The 14,552-nt window shown below is 41.2% G+C and overlaps 1 protein-coding gene across 1 annotated transcript in view; it reads left to right on the top strand.

Moving 5' to 3' along the window:
* Window positions 1–7,255: 7,255 nt before the first annotated feature.
* The window catches only part of DPYS (dihydropyrimidinase), a gene marked incomplete at its 5' end in the record, with an annotated part of 33,319 nt that continues 26,022 nt past the window's right edge, over window positions 7,256–14,552 (top strand). Inside the window, 3 exons of the mRNA XM_082479942.1 lie at window positions 7,256–7,525; window positions 11,398–11,556; window positions 14,046–14,225. Of these exons, the coding sequence (XP_082336068.1) occupies window positions 7,256–7,525; window positions 11,398–11,556; window positions 14,046–14,225 (609 nt within the window). The remainder of the gene's footprint in view (window positions 7,526–11,397; window positions 11,557–14,045; window positions 14,226–14,552) is intronic.

The following is a 14,552-nucleotide window of genomic DNA, read 5'->3' as shown; positions in this document are numbered from 1 at the left end:
CACAGGAGGCAAAAAAAATTAGGATGAAAAGATGAGTCACTGTTTTGATTTTTGAGTGATGGGAGCATTGTAATAAAATGGACTAGAAACTAAAGGAGTATAATTGTGATCTATTACATTGCGCAAATGATTTATTTATTTATTTAGATAAACAATTGTAGGAGACCCTCCAAAAATCAGTCGAAATGGGTAGGGCAAATTGGGAATATATAAGAGAAGGAAAGGAGGAGTTCTGGTGCAAGGTGCACTTCCTAACAAATAACAATGTAGAATGTAAATGACAAAGGAATAAGCTCGTTTTAAGGAATAAGGAAAAGATCCCTGCAATAAGGATATGTTGTAGATATTACCTAACACGGGCAGATATATGAATCAAGACAAGAAATCTCAGGTTTTGTCACAGCGTTGTTGACATGTGGTGTTACAGAGGTAAGGGAGAACAATTAGCAGAATTACATTTGGACCTTTGCAACCAAACTTCCGTGTGTTTGAAATTATGCCAACTGCAACGCAGAAATAATTTTTAGCTGCTTCTCCAGGTGTAGAAAATTGAGCAAGAACGATTGGTAAAATGTATTGTTTTAAACCTGTCATCTTTCCTATGGTCAGTTAAGAAGCAGTTCTGGAGCATCAGATGATAAACAAAAGCAGGAGCAATATACAGGATAATGAGGAAGGTCATAAATGGGTATTTGATTTCTGCAGTGGTATGCCAAGGAACAGAGGTATTCAGTTTTGCTTTCTCTTGCCTGGTATGTTGGGCAGCAGTTAGAATTCTGACTTTATGCTCCTTCAAAAGAGAGACATTGAATTTGAGAGTCAACCACAACAATATAAATAATATTTTGCTGTTGGTTTGTTGTTTTTTTTCTCCAGGTAAGGCATAGAAAAAATAATAATTTCCAAAGGAAGCTAATCTCTGTGCTTTTGTGATTTGTTTCTTGGAATTTGGGAAAAATCCCACCTATGATCTGGCTTTCTTTGGCTGTGGTTATCCACCAGGAAGCAACTGACACATCTGATGAGTCTTTTTCCCAGAATGTCCTGAGGCTTAGAACTTCAACACCTGAGCTGCACTGCCTTTGTGGTTGCATGGATTTTTAGAAGGTGGCTATTTTATTGGACCCTTAGTTAAGCCACTATGGGAAGTGACTATTGAAAAGAGCATAGTATTACTGTTCCTTAGACGCTGCTCTAATGGGTTCCTGGTCTTTCTTTTCTCTTCCTTGGTTGTGCTGTCTGTGATCCACTGTTTGTGTTGAGCAGGTTCAAGAAGCACTTCGTCTTATGAAAATGAGACAGAATAGTCACTACCTATTGTTGCTTTATAAAAGTGGGATGGTCTTTGCCACATGCAACCGTTGTGGCTGCCTTCCTTCGTGTCACATATGTGGGGTCCAAGGCTGGATGCTAATGGGCTGCAGCATCACTTCCAATAGATTTGGGGAAAGTTTGGCACTAGGAGCTTGGATGTGGCCCAGTACTTACACTAAGGAGAGTGTATATGCACTTGTACAGATGACATGGAACGACAGGAATCAACTTTAATAATTTTTTTTTTTAGTCGTGTTTTATTATAGAAAACCAACAGGATGTACTGGCTAGTTTTGGAAAGCATTTCCAACTGAAGAAAACTTTAGAGATTAGATTTTAAAACATCACCCCTGGTTTGTGTCTGCAAATCTGTCTCGTGAGAGTAGCCAGCACCAGATGGTTCAGAAAGCTTGTTATGAAGTTTTCACAAGGGGCACCTGATTGTTCTCACAATTATGAAGACTTTCTGGGTAGAATTACATGTAGGCCATTTGATTTCATTGAATGAGTATTAAATTCCCACTGCAGAAAAGAGGGGTGTGAAAGTAAATCCCAGGTAAAGCGGCGTTACGGATTCTTTATAGTAATTAGAGAGAAATGCCTACTGAGTATTCAGAGTCCTTCTGGCTTTCTAAATATGGGAAAAGATAACCATTCATTCCTTTCTGTAAATCCAGAGTTCACCTCAAACTGATACATCTTTACCCCAACTCTCCAAACCCAATTGCTTTATCCAGCATTACTGAAAGTCAGTGGTATCCTTTTAATTTTCTTGAGTTGAAAATCTGGTTCATGATCCAGTCTTTCTTCCTTGGAGGAAAGTTGTCAAAAAGGAAAAATATTAATAACACGTTTTCATTAGCTGAGCTTTCTCCCCACTGCTCATCAGCAGTCTCTAGTTTTCATCACAAAACATCTTTACTGTTTGTCCAAAAGCCTATTTGTCTGCCTCTCCTGCATTTTGAGACACATCTCTGCTTCACCAACTTTTATTTGAAGCTTAATGCCAGTAAGAATCTCTGGGTTAAGGAAAAGCTGAAGACTGAATCATGATAGAAGGGCTTTTCGGAAATAGCATGTGGTAGGAAGGACGTGAAAATGGAAGCAAAGGGAGGATAAGAATAACATGAGATAATTACAGTAGAAGATAGAAATTAATAACATTTTATGCTAGGAGGTAGCAGTTAAAGGTTCCAAGGGAGGGGAGGTAGGTGAGTGTGTGTGTCTCAGAAGGCTTTAAACTGACTGTATCTTCATTATAATGACTCAGAAGACGTCCTCAAGGTCTTCTGAATGTTCCAAACATCAGTTGTCCATTTCTTTCAAATCTATTCCTTAATTTGCTGAATTATTTTCTTTTGGTAAATAATAGATATGGACTGGGTTTTCTTCAGGGTTCTTCATCTTAAAATTAAATCAGTTAAGTTAATCATTAGGTTACTAAGAAATCTCTTTGATCATACTTCTGTGATAGCTACGCTAAACAAGACATAGAATCATAGAATCGTCTAGGTTGGAAGGGACCTTCAAGATCATAGAGTCCAACCATCAACCTAACACTGCCAAAATCACCACTAAACCATGTCCCTCAGCACCACGTCTACCCATCTTTTAAATACCTCCAGGGATGGTGATTCCACCACTTCCCTGGGAAGCCTGTTCCAGTGTTTGATAACGTTTTCAGTGAAGACATTTTTCCTAATATCCAATCTAACCCTCCCCTGGCATAACACCTTGAGGCATTCCAGTGTGTAGATTTTCAGGATTATTTGCTTCGCTGCAGACCACAAAAGCATTAGCATAAGATTCAAGTTCAGGGTTGCAATTGATGACTTTCTACAATATCTGTCAAGTCATTGAACTAGTATGTAATATTTTAGGATGAGTAAATGTTTCTTAACAGGAAAATTCTCTACACAGTTGTGGTTTAAGCCCAGCTGGCAGCTAAAGCCCACATCGCACAGCCGCTCGCTCACTCCCCCCACCAGTGTGATAGGGGAGAGAATTATGAGGGGTGCAAAAATGCAAAAACTCATGGGTTTGAGATGGGCAGTTTAATAATTAAAGCAAAAGCTGCACATGCAAGCAAAACAAAATTAGGAATTCATTCACTACTTCCCATCAGTGGGCAGGTGTTTAGAGCCATCCCCAGGAAAACAGAGCTCCATCATGCATAAGGGTTACCTGGGAAGACAAATGCCATAGCACTGAACATCCCCCCTTCCTCCTCCTTCTCCCAGCTTTTATTGCTAAGCATGACGTTTTATGGTATGGAACATCCCTTTGGTCAGCTGGGGTCAGCTGTCCCAGCTGTGTCCCCTCCCAACTTCTTGCTGGGGGGGTGGTGTGAGAAGCAGAAAAGGCCTTAACACTGCACAAGCACTGCTCAGCAGTGACTAAAACATCCCCATGTTGTCAACAATGTTTTCATCATAAATCTAAAGCATAGCCCCATACAAACTACTGTGAAGAAACTGATACAGCCACTGATTACAGAGCAAAGATTTGTTTTAAACTGTACAAAGAGAAGGATAAAAAGTTTTGTGGGTGAGTGAAAGTTACAAAGCCAATTAGGAGCCAGAGACCTTGTTGCAGCAACAACATGTATTCAGTGATGACTAAGAATATGGGGCCAGTTGTCTTCTCACAATATTATAAGGATTATTTCTGTCCTGTAGGTGGTATTTCAGGCCATTCTTTCCAGGGACAGCCAAGCAGAAAAAAGTATTTACCAAATGCATGTAAATGCAGCTGATGTGATTCTATCTTGTTTGTCCAAATGAACTAAATAAAAGGACTGCTTAGACAGAATGTCATTATCTGTCAATAAGCTATTTCATGTGTTCAGAACCGCCTGCGGGAGGTTCAGTTTTCCTAGGCACAGCATTATAACGCCTGACTCTCAATTGTCTTGCTGGTTTGTGGAACCTGCAGCTCTGAGTTGGGCACAAAGTTACAGGTAGGAAGGTTTAGACACTTAAGAGTAGCATCCATAAAATCTAAGTTTGCCAGGAGGAAATCAGAGGTGGAGAAATGGACTTCAAACCCGAAACCCGATGCTGTTCAGAAGCAGAGGTAAATAGGATTTTGAGCTGTGCTACTCTTCACCATTTAGGTGTCAAAGTCATGTCAGCTCTGTCCTGCACAACATACGGAAAAGGGAACTGAATACCCTGGTGCTTACCGTAGTCTGCTGTGATGTGATGGGCCCGCCTTCAAATCTCCCTCTGCCCCTTTTGGGGGAAGGACTTCATCAGGAGCGGTCTACCACTACCACTAGCCCAAGAGCATACTTGGAGGTGATTATCTGGGTCTGTCATGTAGAAAATATTTTTGTAGAAATAACTAAATATTCATTGGCCAGGGAGAAATAGTAAGAAAGTGACTATTTTTGGTTGGCAGCTTGGGCACCGAGCTGGGAAATTCAGAATGAAGCCTCTTTGCCACTTAATAATTTGTTGATGCTGTTCCACTTGAAGTCATTAAATATCCTTTGGGACAGGCATATGAACTTGACTGCTGCACCCCTTGTGACTGCACACGTTCGAATGAACCCCTGTCTTTGCCACCCCCTCTCCTCACTTAACAAAGATCATTTCATCCATACAAAGTGAAGCTGAGACATACCCATCCCAGTTCCCTGCCTATCCAGCTATTCAGGTGTCCATCTGTATGGTGGAAGAAATGGGTTTGCTGCCTCAGCAGCAGCAGAGATTCAAAGTACAACCCCGTTACCCCATTTCAGTGCCCGCCTGGACCTCTTCTGTCCTCACTAATGTTCAGAATTCCTGTCTTAAAGGACTATAGTTTGACTTCCCTCCTATGTCTTTCTTGTCCAGGTCTTCATCTGAATAATCATATTGCTGAAACTCAACTGTTCCTGACTCATCAATACCACTGTAACCAGTGAGCCAGAGTTCATGACTGAATTCCCACCACAGTACCCTGATCCTTGTCTTCTTACCAGCTTTAAATGCAGCAGAGATGGTAAGTGCAGCACTTACCTGACCTCCACAGTCCTGCCCATTCAGCACCACACAGGTGCCCAAGGAGTCCTGGGGAATTTCACTTTGTTGTTCTTCTCTGCTCTCTTTTTCCAAATGAGTTTTGACCTTTTCTATTGCTGTGCAGTGTGATGAATTCTGGCAGGTCTCTGTCCCACCACAGAAAGGGGAGTCATAAGACAATTTGGGATGAGATGATCCCAAGGGTCTCTTCCAACCTAGACAATTCTATGATTCTATGATTCTATGAAAGGCAATCATCTGGTACTGCTCTCCTACCCCCTGGGAGAGAAGGAACAAATGTGACATGCTGCTGGGAAGGTGAGCACTTTCCAAATCTACTGTCATTTGTCTTAAGTCTCTTTTTGGCAGTATATGCACGCACCCTCTCATGGTCCTCAGAGACAATGTTCTGTCTTCTGAAACCATCATCGCTGAACTGGAAGAGATCGAGGGGATGAAGATGCTGGTGCTCAGCAGATTCAGGGACACGCTTGAGCAGTGTCACTGCTGAGTTTGCAAACCCTGGGTGACTGGAGGAGAGAAGCGGGAAAAGTCCATAGTCCATAGAGCACCTCTGGGGTGGTGTAGAGCAGGTCTTTCCTCTTCTTCTGCTCCAAGCTTTTACCTCATTTTCTAGCCATTCTAATTTTACTTTCCTTCTTTTTCCAGGTCTGTGTTCTGAAAGGCACAAGCAGCCTCTCCAAGCCGGGGTCACGGCAGCCCTATATGCAACCCACCGCGAAGTCACGACTTTCCCTTTCCCCCTAGATCTCACTTCCCAGTGGTGGGCTCCACTGTCCCGACATTTGGGAAGGGACACCTCTTGGGCAGCCGGGGTCTGAGGGCCCTGGCACAGCCCGGAACGACCAGCGGTTGCTGCCTGCACAGGCCAGGGCCAGGCAGGGCTGCTGGCAGTTGTGAGGGCAACAATGGGGGGCTGCGGGGAGTGCTGTGAGGACAGCGGGCATGGGGCAGCGGGGACTGTTGGCCTCAGCATGGCCAGTGGCAATGCAGATGGCGCAAGGACACAGCTACCAGAAAATTATTTTCACGTGGTTCTTTGAGAGCGACCACACGACCTTGCCGCCTGATCCTCCTGCTGCTGACAGGGTGAGGAGAGGCCTCGGCAGCCTCCGGAAATGCCCGAGGGCCTTCTCCCCTCAGCCCGGCGTATTGTCCAAGTAGTGGCATTGGGGGTGGGGAGACTGTGTTTGGGTCCTGAGGGTTGTGTGTCCCAAATCATCTTCTGAGAAACATCTCAGGGGCGGTTCCTGATAGCTGGTGTCCTCCGGTGGTGGCTCAGTCCTGTGGCAGCAGAGTGGACCCCGCCATAGCAGCCTGCAGGGGCCCGGCCGAGATGGGTGTGACACTTGGAGCACCGCAGCCCTGCGCTCTCCCGGCCCCTCTGCACAGGCAGGACACACAGGCTCCCTGGACACTGCTGCAGAACTCAGGTCACCTTTGGTCTCCAGAAACACTGTAGGAAAGAGCTTGCTCGGGTCACCTTTAGGCATCACAAGCTGATGAATGGCCACATTTTCGGAACAGCCCAGCACATTTGAAACCCTGGGGTGGACAGGGCAGGCTGGAGCAAGCGCTGTGAGGACCCAGCCAGACTTTTCGGCAAGCCTGGCCCCGCTCTCTCCAGGCAAAGAGCCTGGAGCAGAAAGGGCCCGAAGCCAATGCTGTGCCAGCAGCCTGTGCGCCGGCCCACTGCACTCGCTGGGCATTGGTGCTCCGCCAGAGGTGGTAGGAGGAGCTGCCAAGGGCAGAGGGGGCAATTCCCCCAGTGTCTGCTTAAAGCGCACTGTGTGGTGTGTATTTAGGGCCATTTGGAGATAACCTGCTGCTCTGGGAGAAGGGTGGGCTGTGAAACACTCTCTGACAAGAGCAACTTTCTGAGCGGAGTCCTCACTCTCGCCTTCTAGGCTCCCATGCCTCCCCAAAAGCTGGCTCAGCAGAGACTTTTGATCAAGGGGGGGAAAGTCGTGAACGACGACTGCTCTGTGGTGGCTGACGTGTATGTGGAAGATGGAGTGGTGCGGCAAGTGGGACCAAACCTAAACCCTGACCCACCAACTGGACTCATTGTGCTGGATGCGACCAACAAGCTGGTGATCCCTGGGGGCATCGATACTCATACACACATGCAGTTCCCTTTTATGGGTAGCAGGTCAAAAGATGACTTCTATACAGGAACAAAGGTGGGTGCACATATATGTGTCTGTGTGTCTGTCTGAGCTTAGAAAGGGATGTCTGCTGGTCATTCAATATTGCTTCTAAAAGAGAGAATAGAGCACAGGCAATTGTTACTGTCCCTTGGCTGGGACATTGTAATAAGCAGTTGGGGTACCCTGAGGTCCACCTTCAACCAGTATGTTACCTGGGTTCCTTCAGAAACTTTTCTGGCTGTGGGTGGCAAGTGTTAAGCATTGTCATTCACCCTGGCTGTTGTCATGCAGACTACAACTTGCATTGGTGCATACAATAAGCTTCATGCTTTTCCGAGCAAAGGTTAACTAAAGCAACAGTTTAACTCCCCATTGCATTGGGAGCACTTCTGTGGTAATCTGGTCTTTCTCTTCTGTTATCATGGGGGAACGCAAGCTTTTCTTCTGTCATTCGCTTTGGGCCTTACTGTGTCTCTCAGTAAAAGTCCAGTTCAAATACTCTTTCTAAAAGTATCTCATTTCCCCCAGTTTTACATCTGGAGTGTTTTTTTTCCAGCTTTTTAGCTGATCTCATTACATCTCCTGTGTTAGCAGTGTATCAATTAATGGTATTATGCATTATCTCCATACAGTAAAAATACTCATACAGAGCTCCCTAAAATTTGTAAGGTACTTTTCTAAGAGCTCTGCTCTGCAGGGTGAAATCCTTGGCCCTCAGAAGGGATCACGTTGCCCTACTTGGCTTGTCTGTTAGCCAGCATCCTCAGAGAGCCTGTATATCCTGTCCCTCTCACAGCAGCACTGAGGTTTACTAAAAAGCAAAAAGCGATAGTGCATCCCTTCTAAAGAAATGGATTTCACTGATGTGCATTTTTTTCTACTGTGCAAAATACTAATTTGCCTCTTTGGAACAGTTGAGAAAAGTTAAATTCAATTCCTTTTAACAAATAGTGTGGTGCAGTAACCATAAAACTCTTAAGAACATTTCAAGTTTGCAGACTTGCTTAGATTAACGCGATTCTTTAACAGGAAAGTTCATTTCTCGCTTGCCCCATCATGTCATGAGAGTGCAAGTTCGATTGTCTGAGTGGCATAATTGTACATTTCTATAATCTAACAAGGGTTTGTGGTGTTTTTTTAAGTTGAGCCCAGAGTCCTGAAGGGAGAACTACAAATGACCTGTATGCTGTCCTTAAATTACTGGCATATTTCTTTCAAGAACAGTATTTATACCAAATCAAGATAGATTTGCTGGTGTTGCTGCAGTTATTTGAATGGAAATATTTTACACTGGATAGTTGTAAGTACTAGAATTGTTCTTCTCAATGAGCACAGAAGTTACAGAGGCTGATTATAGTAGTCTGTAAATATTCTGCAAAACATTGACAAAAAATTATTGTGTCCATCACAGCAGATCTTTCCTGCCATACCAAAATGGCTGCTATGTCAAATATAACATGTTTCTCCAAGTCAAACGTAAGATAAGATGTAAAAGGAAAGCTACAGCATTTAATTTTCACCTCCAGAACTGGTAGCTGAAAAGGAACTATAAATTTGATCATGGAGTTTTTTTTCCCCCAAATAAGTCTCTTCTGTAGCTATCTGGTAGAAATCTATTAGAGGTAGAGGGAATCTATTATTAGATGGGCCTAAAAATGCTGTCTTTTTCAGATGTCCATAGAGAAGAAATATTTTTTGAAAAAAAATGTAGTTACCCAAATGGCTTCCACAAGCAGGTTTTGGTCTTCACGCTGCTTTTTGTGATAAATGGAAAGAAAAAAACCAAGTCCACAGTGTCTGTTCTACTTGTCTATAGACATCACTAAGTATATTTCCTGGCTGAATAAAGTGCAGAATTTTATTTCCAGAATATTTAGTTTACATGTCGTACAATACACAAATACATATGATAACATTTTGCCATTTTCTGCAACAATCCTTTATTTCTCTTTGAAGACCATTTTTGTAAACTAATTATGAACAATGTATTTAGAAATATGATATCTCATTAGAAAGCAAACAAATGTGACTTGAAGCCAGGACGATTTTGTTTGACAGGAGAAAGCATAAAAGAAACAGTAATGACTGTGGCTTTCTCTTAAGACGCCTTCTTAAGCTGTAAGTGATCTCAAAGTGCCTCCATTGACTTTAAAGAGAACCAAAGATGCAGACTAACTCAGATGTAGGTGCCTACACTGTGAAACTGCAAAGTAGGGCAGATAAATTGTGTGCTAACTTGCAGAAGAGTAACCATTTTTTGAGGTTCTGGGGTTTTTTGAGTAATTTTTTGAGGCACTGGACAGGGAAGATGCAAACCAGAAACTGGGCACAAAACGGGATGCCCAGATGGTCACTTTGGTGCCTGAAAGAAGACTCTAGATTCAGCCTGATGATCAGATATAAAAAAAATTAGGTAATGTGGACCTTCTTAACCCAGGTCATAGTGTGGAAAGCGTTCAAAGCTATTTACCGAAGGCCATGATCTCACAAATATTTTGGCAAGAGAATCAGGGAGACAGAGTTGTGTTCCAATTATTGCAAAATACACTACAATGATTAGCCAAGATTTACCCAGTCAGTTGAATAAATAATAGTACAGAATAACTTTCTTTACAAAGAGAGGGTAAAAAAGGTGTCAGGGGGAAAAAAAGAGTCTTTGGGTGGAGTTGTGGAACCCATGTCCTTTTTTTTTTTCTTGAGGTCTATAAACATTCTTTAATTCTAAATCCTGTTTAACAAATAGGAAGTCAATCTGTCTTGTTGAAGAAAAATTGACAGTTTGAGCAACTTCTCTTGGAGAAAATATTTTGCTGAACTAATCAGATTCACAAATGTTAAAATCTCTCTCCAAACTTTTTTTTTTTTGCAAAATATACTGACATATTTACAATTTCGCTTCTGATTGCTAAGTGAAGAGAAGGAAAAGACTGACTGATCTAGAAATAGAGTAATATAGCATGAATTTGATCTGTATATATTTTGATCTGAATGAGTTATACCTGTTGTGCAAAGGGAATTGTATAGGGCAATAAAGGGGATTTCTCTGGCTAATTTGAAAGACTGCAATAATTATATCAGAGGAATTTCTCTATTGGATCAATTTATGTTAACTGAGGATCTGGTTTCTGGTAGTGACTAACAAAGATTCTTCAAAGGAAAAAAAAGTAATAATTCAGTTGTTCATGAAGAAGAGTGAAAATTATTAGTTAAAAAGCAATTTTGATCCTCATAACATACATAAAGTAAGATTTTTGTTTATTTATTTCCTTGTAAATATTTATATGGAGGATATGAATACCTCATTCTATTTAAAAACCTGCTATACAGTTTTACTACATGATACTCTGTCAGAAATAAAAATAATTTTAAAACACATTAAAAATCCTTCTGTTATTAGACAAAAGTTTGGGGATTTTCACACTGGATTTTGAAACTGAATCTGTTGGGCTTTTTTCAGCGTGTATCTGCCCCTTATTACTTTCCTGTCACACAGGCTTGTTTTTTCAACTATATAGACTTTGAGAAAGCATTTTTCAAGCTGACTACAGTCTTCTGGTGCTCTTCTTTCTTGGACATCCAAGCACTTAAGGAAACTCACTGATGCATGAATGCTGCAGACTCATCTCCAAAACTTTGATAAGATTTTGTACATGTGTGAAAACTTCTCCTTCAGTCTGAGAACTTCCCCATGAGTATCCTGAATACCCGTTTGAGAACATCCTTCTCAAAGGAGGCGAAATTAATCTCCACAATCATTTTGCAAGTTCAAACTTTACTAAGGGAAACTCTTCAGGGGCTTTTGGCTTTTCAGTCTGTCAGGATTAATTGTTGCACAGGGAATCGGAGAAAGTGGGAGGAAATGTTCATTCTCTCTGATTGCTAAATACTAACTTTCTTTCTTTCAGGCTGCTATAGCAGGAGGAACCACTATGATCATCGACTTTGCCATCCCTCAGAAAGGCTGTTCTCTTATTGAAGCCTTTGATACATGGAAAAGCTGGGCAGACCCTAAAGTGTGCTGTGATTATGCACTGCATGTGGCAGTTACGTGGTGGAGCAACAAGGTAGACACAATAGCTGATTTTCATTTCCATGAATTGGTACCCCACCTGCTTTGAATCAGTTCTCGTGCTAAATATAGCTTGCTGACAGTGTAATAGTTAGTATTTTTGTGTGTAAGAACTACATTTGAAATAGTCCACACCATTCTAAAAGTATATGTATTTGAAAAAACTAAGAAAGTCTGCAGATATAGCCTATATCTTTGTATAATACTGCACAAAGTGAAAGGAAAAGGAAGCAATCGTGCAAGACCAAGACCAGGCAGGCCAAAGAGGGCAAGAGGTGTTTGCATAAATTTTGCCTTTTGTTACTTGAACATTCTATAATCTGTGCTCCGGTTGCGTTTTGGTGGTTTGGGGTTTTTTTGTTTGTTTTGTTGTTTTTTTAATAAGGGTATACGTGAAAAATATGGCACTTGACTTTATTTATAAAGGAAGACTTCTATTCCTGAGTGACTGCAGTAATAACTCCTTAAAGTAAAGCAGGACTGTAGTTAACAATTACTTGAATGTGAGATTATATAAAAAACCTTTTTGGAATTTACATATGGGAGAATCGTCCTTGTGTGAATGTCGGGGAAGGACTTTTTACTCGGGCATGTAGCGATAGGACGAGGGGGAATGGCTTTAAACTGGAAGAGGGCAGGTTCAGAATGAACATTAGGAAGAAGTTTTTAACTTTAAGGGTGGTAAGGCACTGGCACAGGTTGCCCAGAGAGGTTGTTGAGGCCCCATCCCTGGAGGTGTTCAAGGCCAGGCTGGACATGGCCTTGGGCAACCTGGTCTAGTGGGAGGTGTCCCTGCTTATGGCAGGGGGGTTGGAACTCGATGATCTTCAAGGTCTTTTCCAACCTAAACCATTCTATGATTCTATGATTCTATGTTTGCTGATAGCCTGAAAGCTTTACTGAACAAATTAACTTTTCAGGTGCTTGACATCTATCTGAACCTGACCTATGTTTTACAAGACCACTTCGGATTCTCAGAGAATGTGCATCAGTATATAGATATATTAAGTAAATTCTATTTTTAAATATTAGGACTTCCTCTAGTTTTTAACTTTTAGAATATATAAACCTTTCACCCTACAAACCCCCCATCTTTGGTCTTTTGTGCACTAAGCACTAAACAGACTGACCACAACCTTTAGCTCAAAGCAAAGTCATAAAATAAATTCTCCAGTGAAGTTTGAGAAATGTGAATTTGAAACAGCCTTAGTAGACAACAGTGGAATTGTACTGAAAAATCCAATAAAACCAGGGAGGTGTATATCAATGAAATGTTCTGGTTTATGTTAAGAAGTTAACTGTTTTTAAAGGCCAAGATTGAAAGAAATAGAAAGGTGTGACGTTTTGTAGCTGTAAAAGGGCTGAGTAAAGATGACTGGTACTTCATGCCTTTCTAATTAGCTATCATCTCCTCAGGATTTAAAGTATTGATTAAAAATATACATTCTTTACAATGCCTTTCCTTAGTCATAGCAATAAGTGACAAAGAAAATAAATTACATGCTTCTATATTTGTGCCAAGGCCTTATGTCAGGTACTTATTTGTTTGATAATTCTCACTCAAGAGATGCTCCCATCCCTCCTCTGGATAAGTCCAGAAAATTTCCTTGAGTTGTTTATCAATCTCTCACCTTTCTTGGGAAGATCCAACCAGATTATTAGAGAGAAGATGAACAATAATATTTTACTTTTTGAAAGGAATTCATCCCATGGAAATTGTAATAGCATCACAGATACACGACAATTACTGTCACCATCATTTTACTGGGAAGGGAGAACCAAAGTTAGATAATGGATAGTTTTAGCTAACCAGCTGTACAAGAAACCTTTGAGGTAAAATCTGCACCTTTCTTTCTTTCTTTCTTTGGGACTTAAAGTTTTGCTGGGTTTCACAGACCCTAGCAGAAGCAGGAAATTCTATCAAGGATTGCATAAAAGAAAAAAGCAGGCTTGCGTCCAGAGTTTTAGAGCCATTTTGTTTGATGACAAAATATTTCAAAATGTTGTGTATTGTTTAGAGTCAGGACAAAGCTCTAGGAGATACGATCTTTTCTCTCACTCTGTTTTTTGCCAGAAGCTGAAGCTTATTATGATGCAATTTTGAAAATCATTTTTGCACAAATCTCCATACTGTATCAGTTGAATGCATTGATTGTAATATTGGACTGGGTGTTTTCAACATCAGGAGGTTCATTTGGAATAAAATTCTGCTTCACTATCTTTTGTAAAAAGCATTCCCTCCTGAAATTAACTTGCGTCTCCAATATCTGCACTGCAGCAGTACTGGTTTATATACTTTGAGAATCAATTTGATACAAGAAGAACAGTATAAATCAGTCTTTAAATATGTGACCTGGGCTATTTGGACTGAACGTATGTTTGATGAGTGAGTAAAGGCTCACCCTTCATACTTATAATTTCTTTATATAAAATTATTAACAGGTAAAATATGCTATTTTTTGAAAATTGCTCTCTGTCTTTCAGGTGAAGGAAGAAATGAAAACTCTTGTTCAAAACAAAGGTGTCAACTCCTTCAAGATGTTTATGGCCTATAAAGATGTATACATGGTTAATGATGAGGAGTTATACGCAGCTTTTTCCTGCTGTAAGGAACTTGGGGCTGTTGCTCAAGTCCATGCGGAGAATGGGGAGCTAATTGCACAGGTAGACATTTGTTATTTTGTCCATCAAATTCAGGAATATAAACAGACTTGTTACCTAAGCACTTCAATAAATGTATTAGTACCATCACTGTATCATAGGGAAAGGCTTCTCTAGCTTATTTTACTTCCAGGGAACTGAAGACAAACATCTCGTCCAAGATCCTAAAGGATGCTTCTGGTGGGCTAAGAAATTGTAACCTGGAGCCCTGGCTTCAGGGTAGACAGGAGGCAAATGATCCTGCTGTAATGAGAGTTATACTTGCAATACAGTATATAACCTTGCAATACAGTATATATCCTTGCAATACAATATATATATATTGGCAAT

Source organism: Vanellus vanellus, assembly GCF_965231255.1.
Source record: "Vanellus vanellus genome assembly, chromosome: 2".
Taxonomy (NCBI): Eukaryota; Metazoa; Chordata; class Aves; order Charadriiformes; family Charadriidae; genus Vanellus; species Vanellus vanellus.
This window is presented reverse-complemented; position numbering and strand designations above follow the sequence as displayed.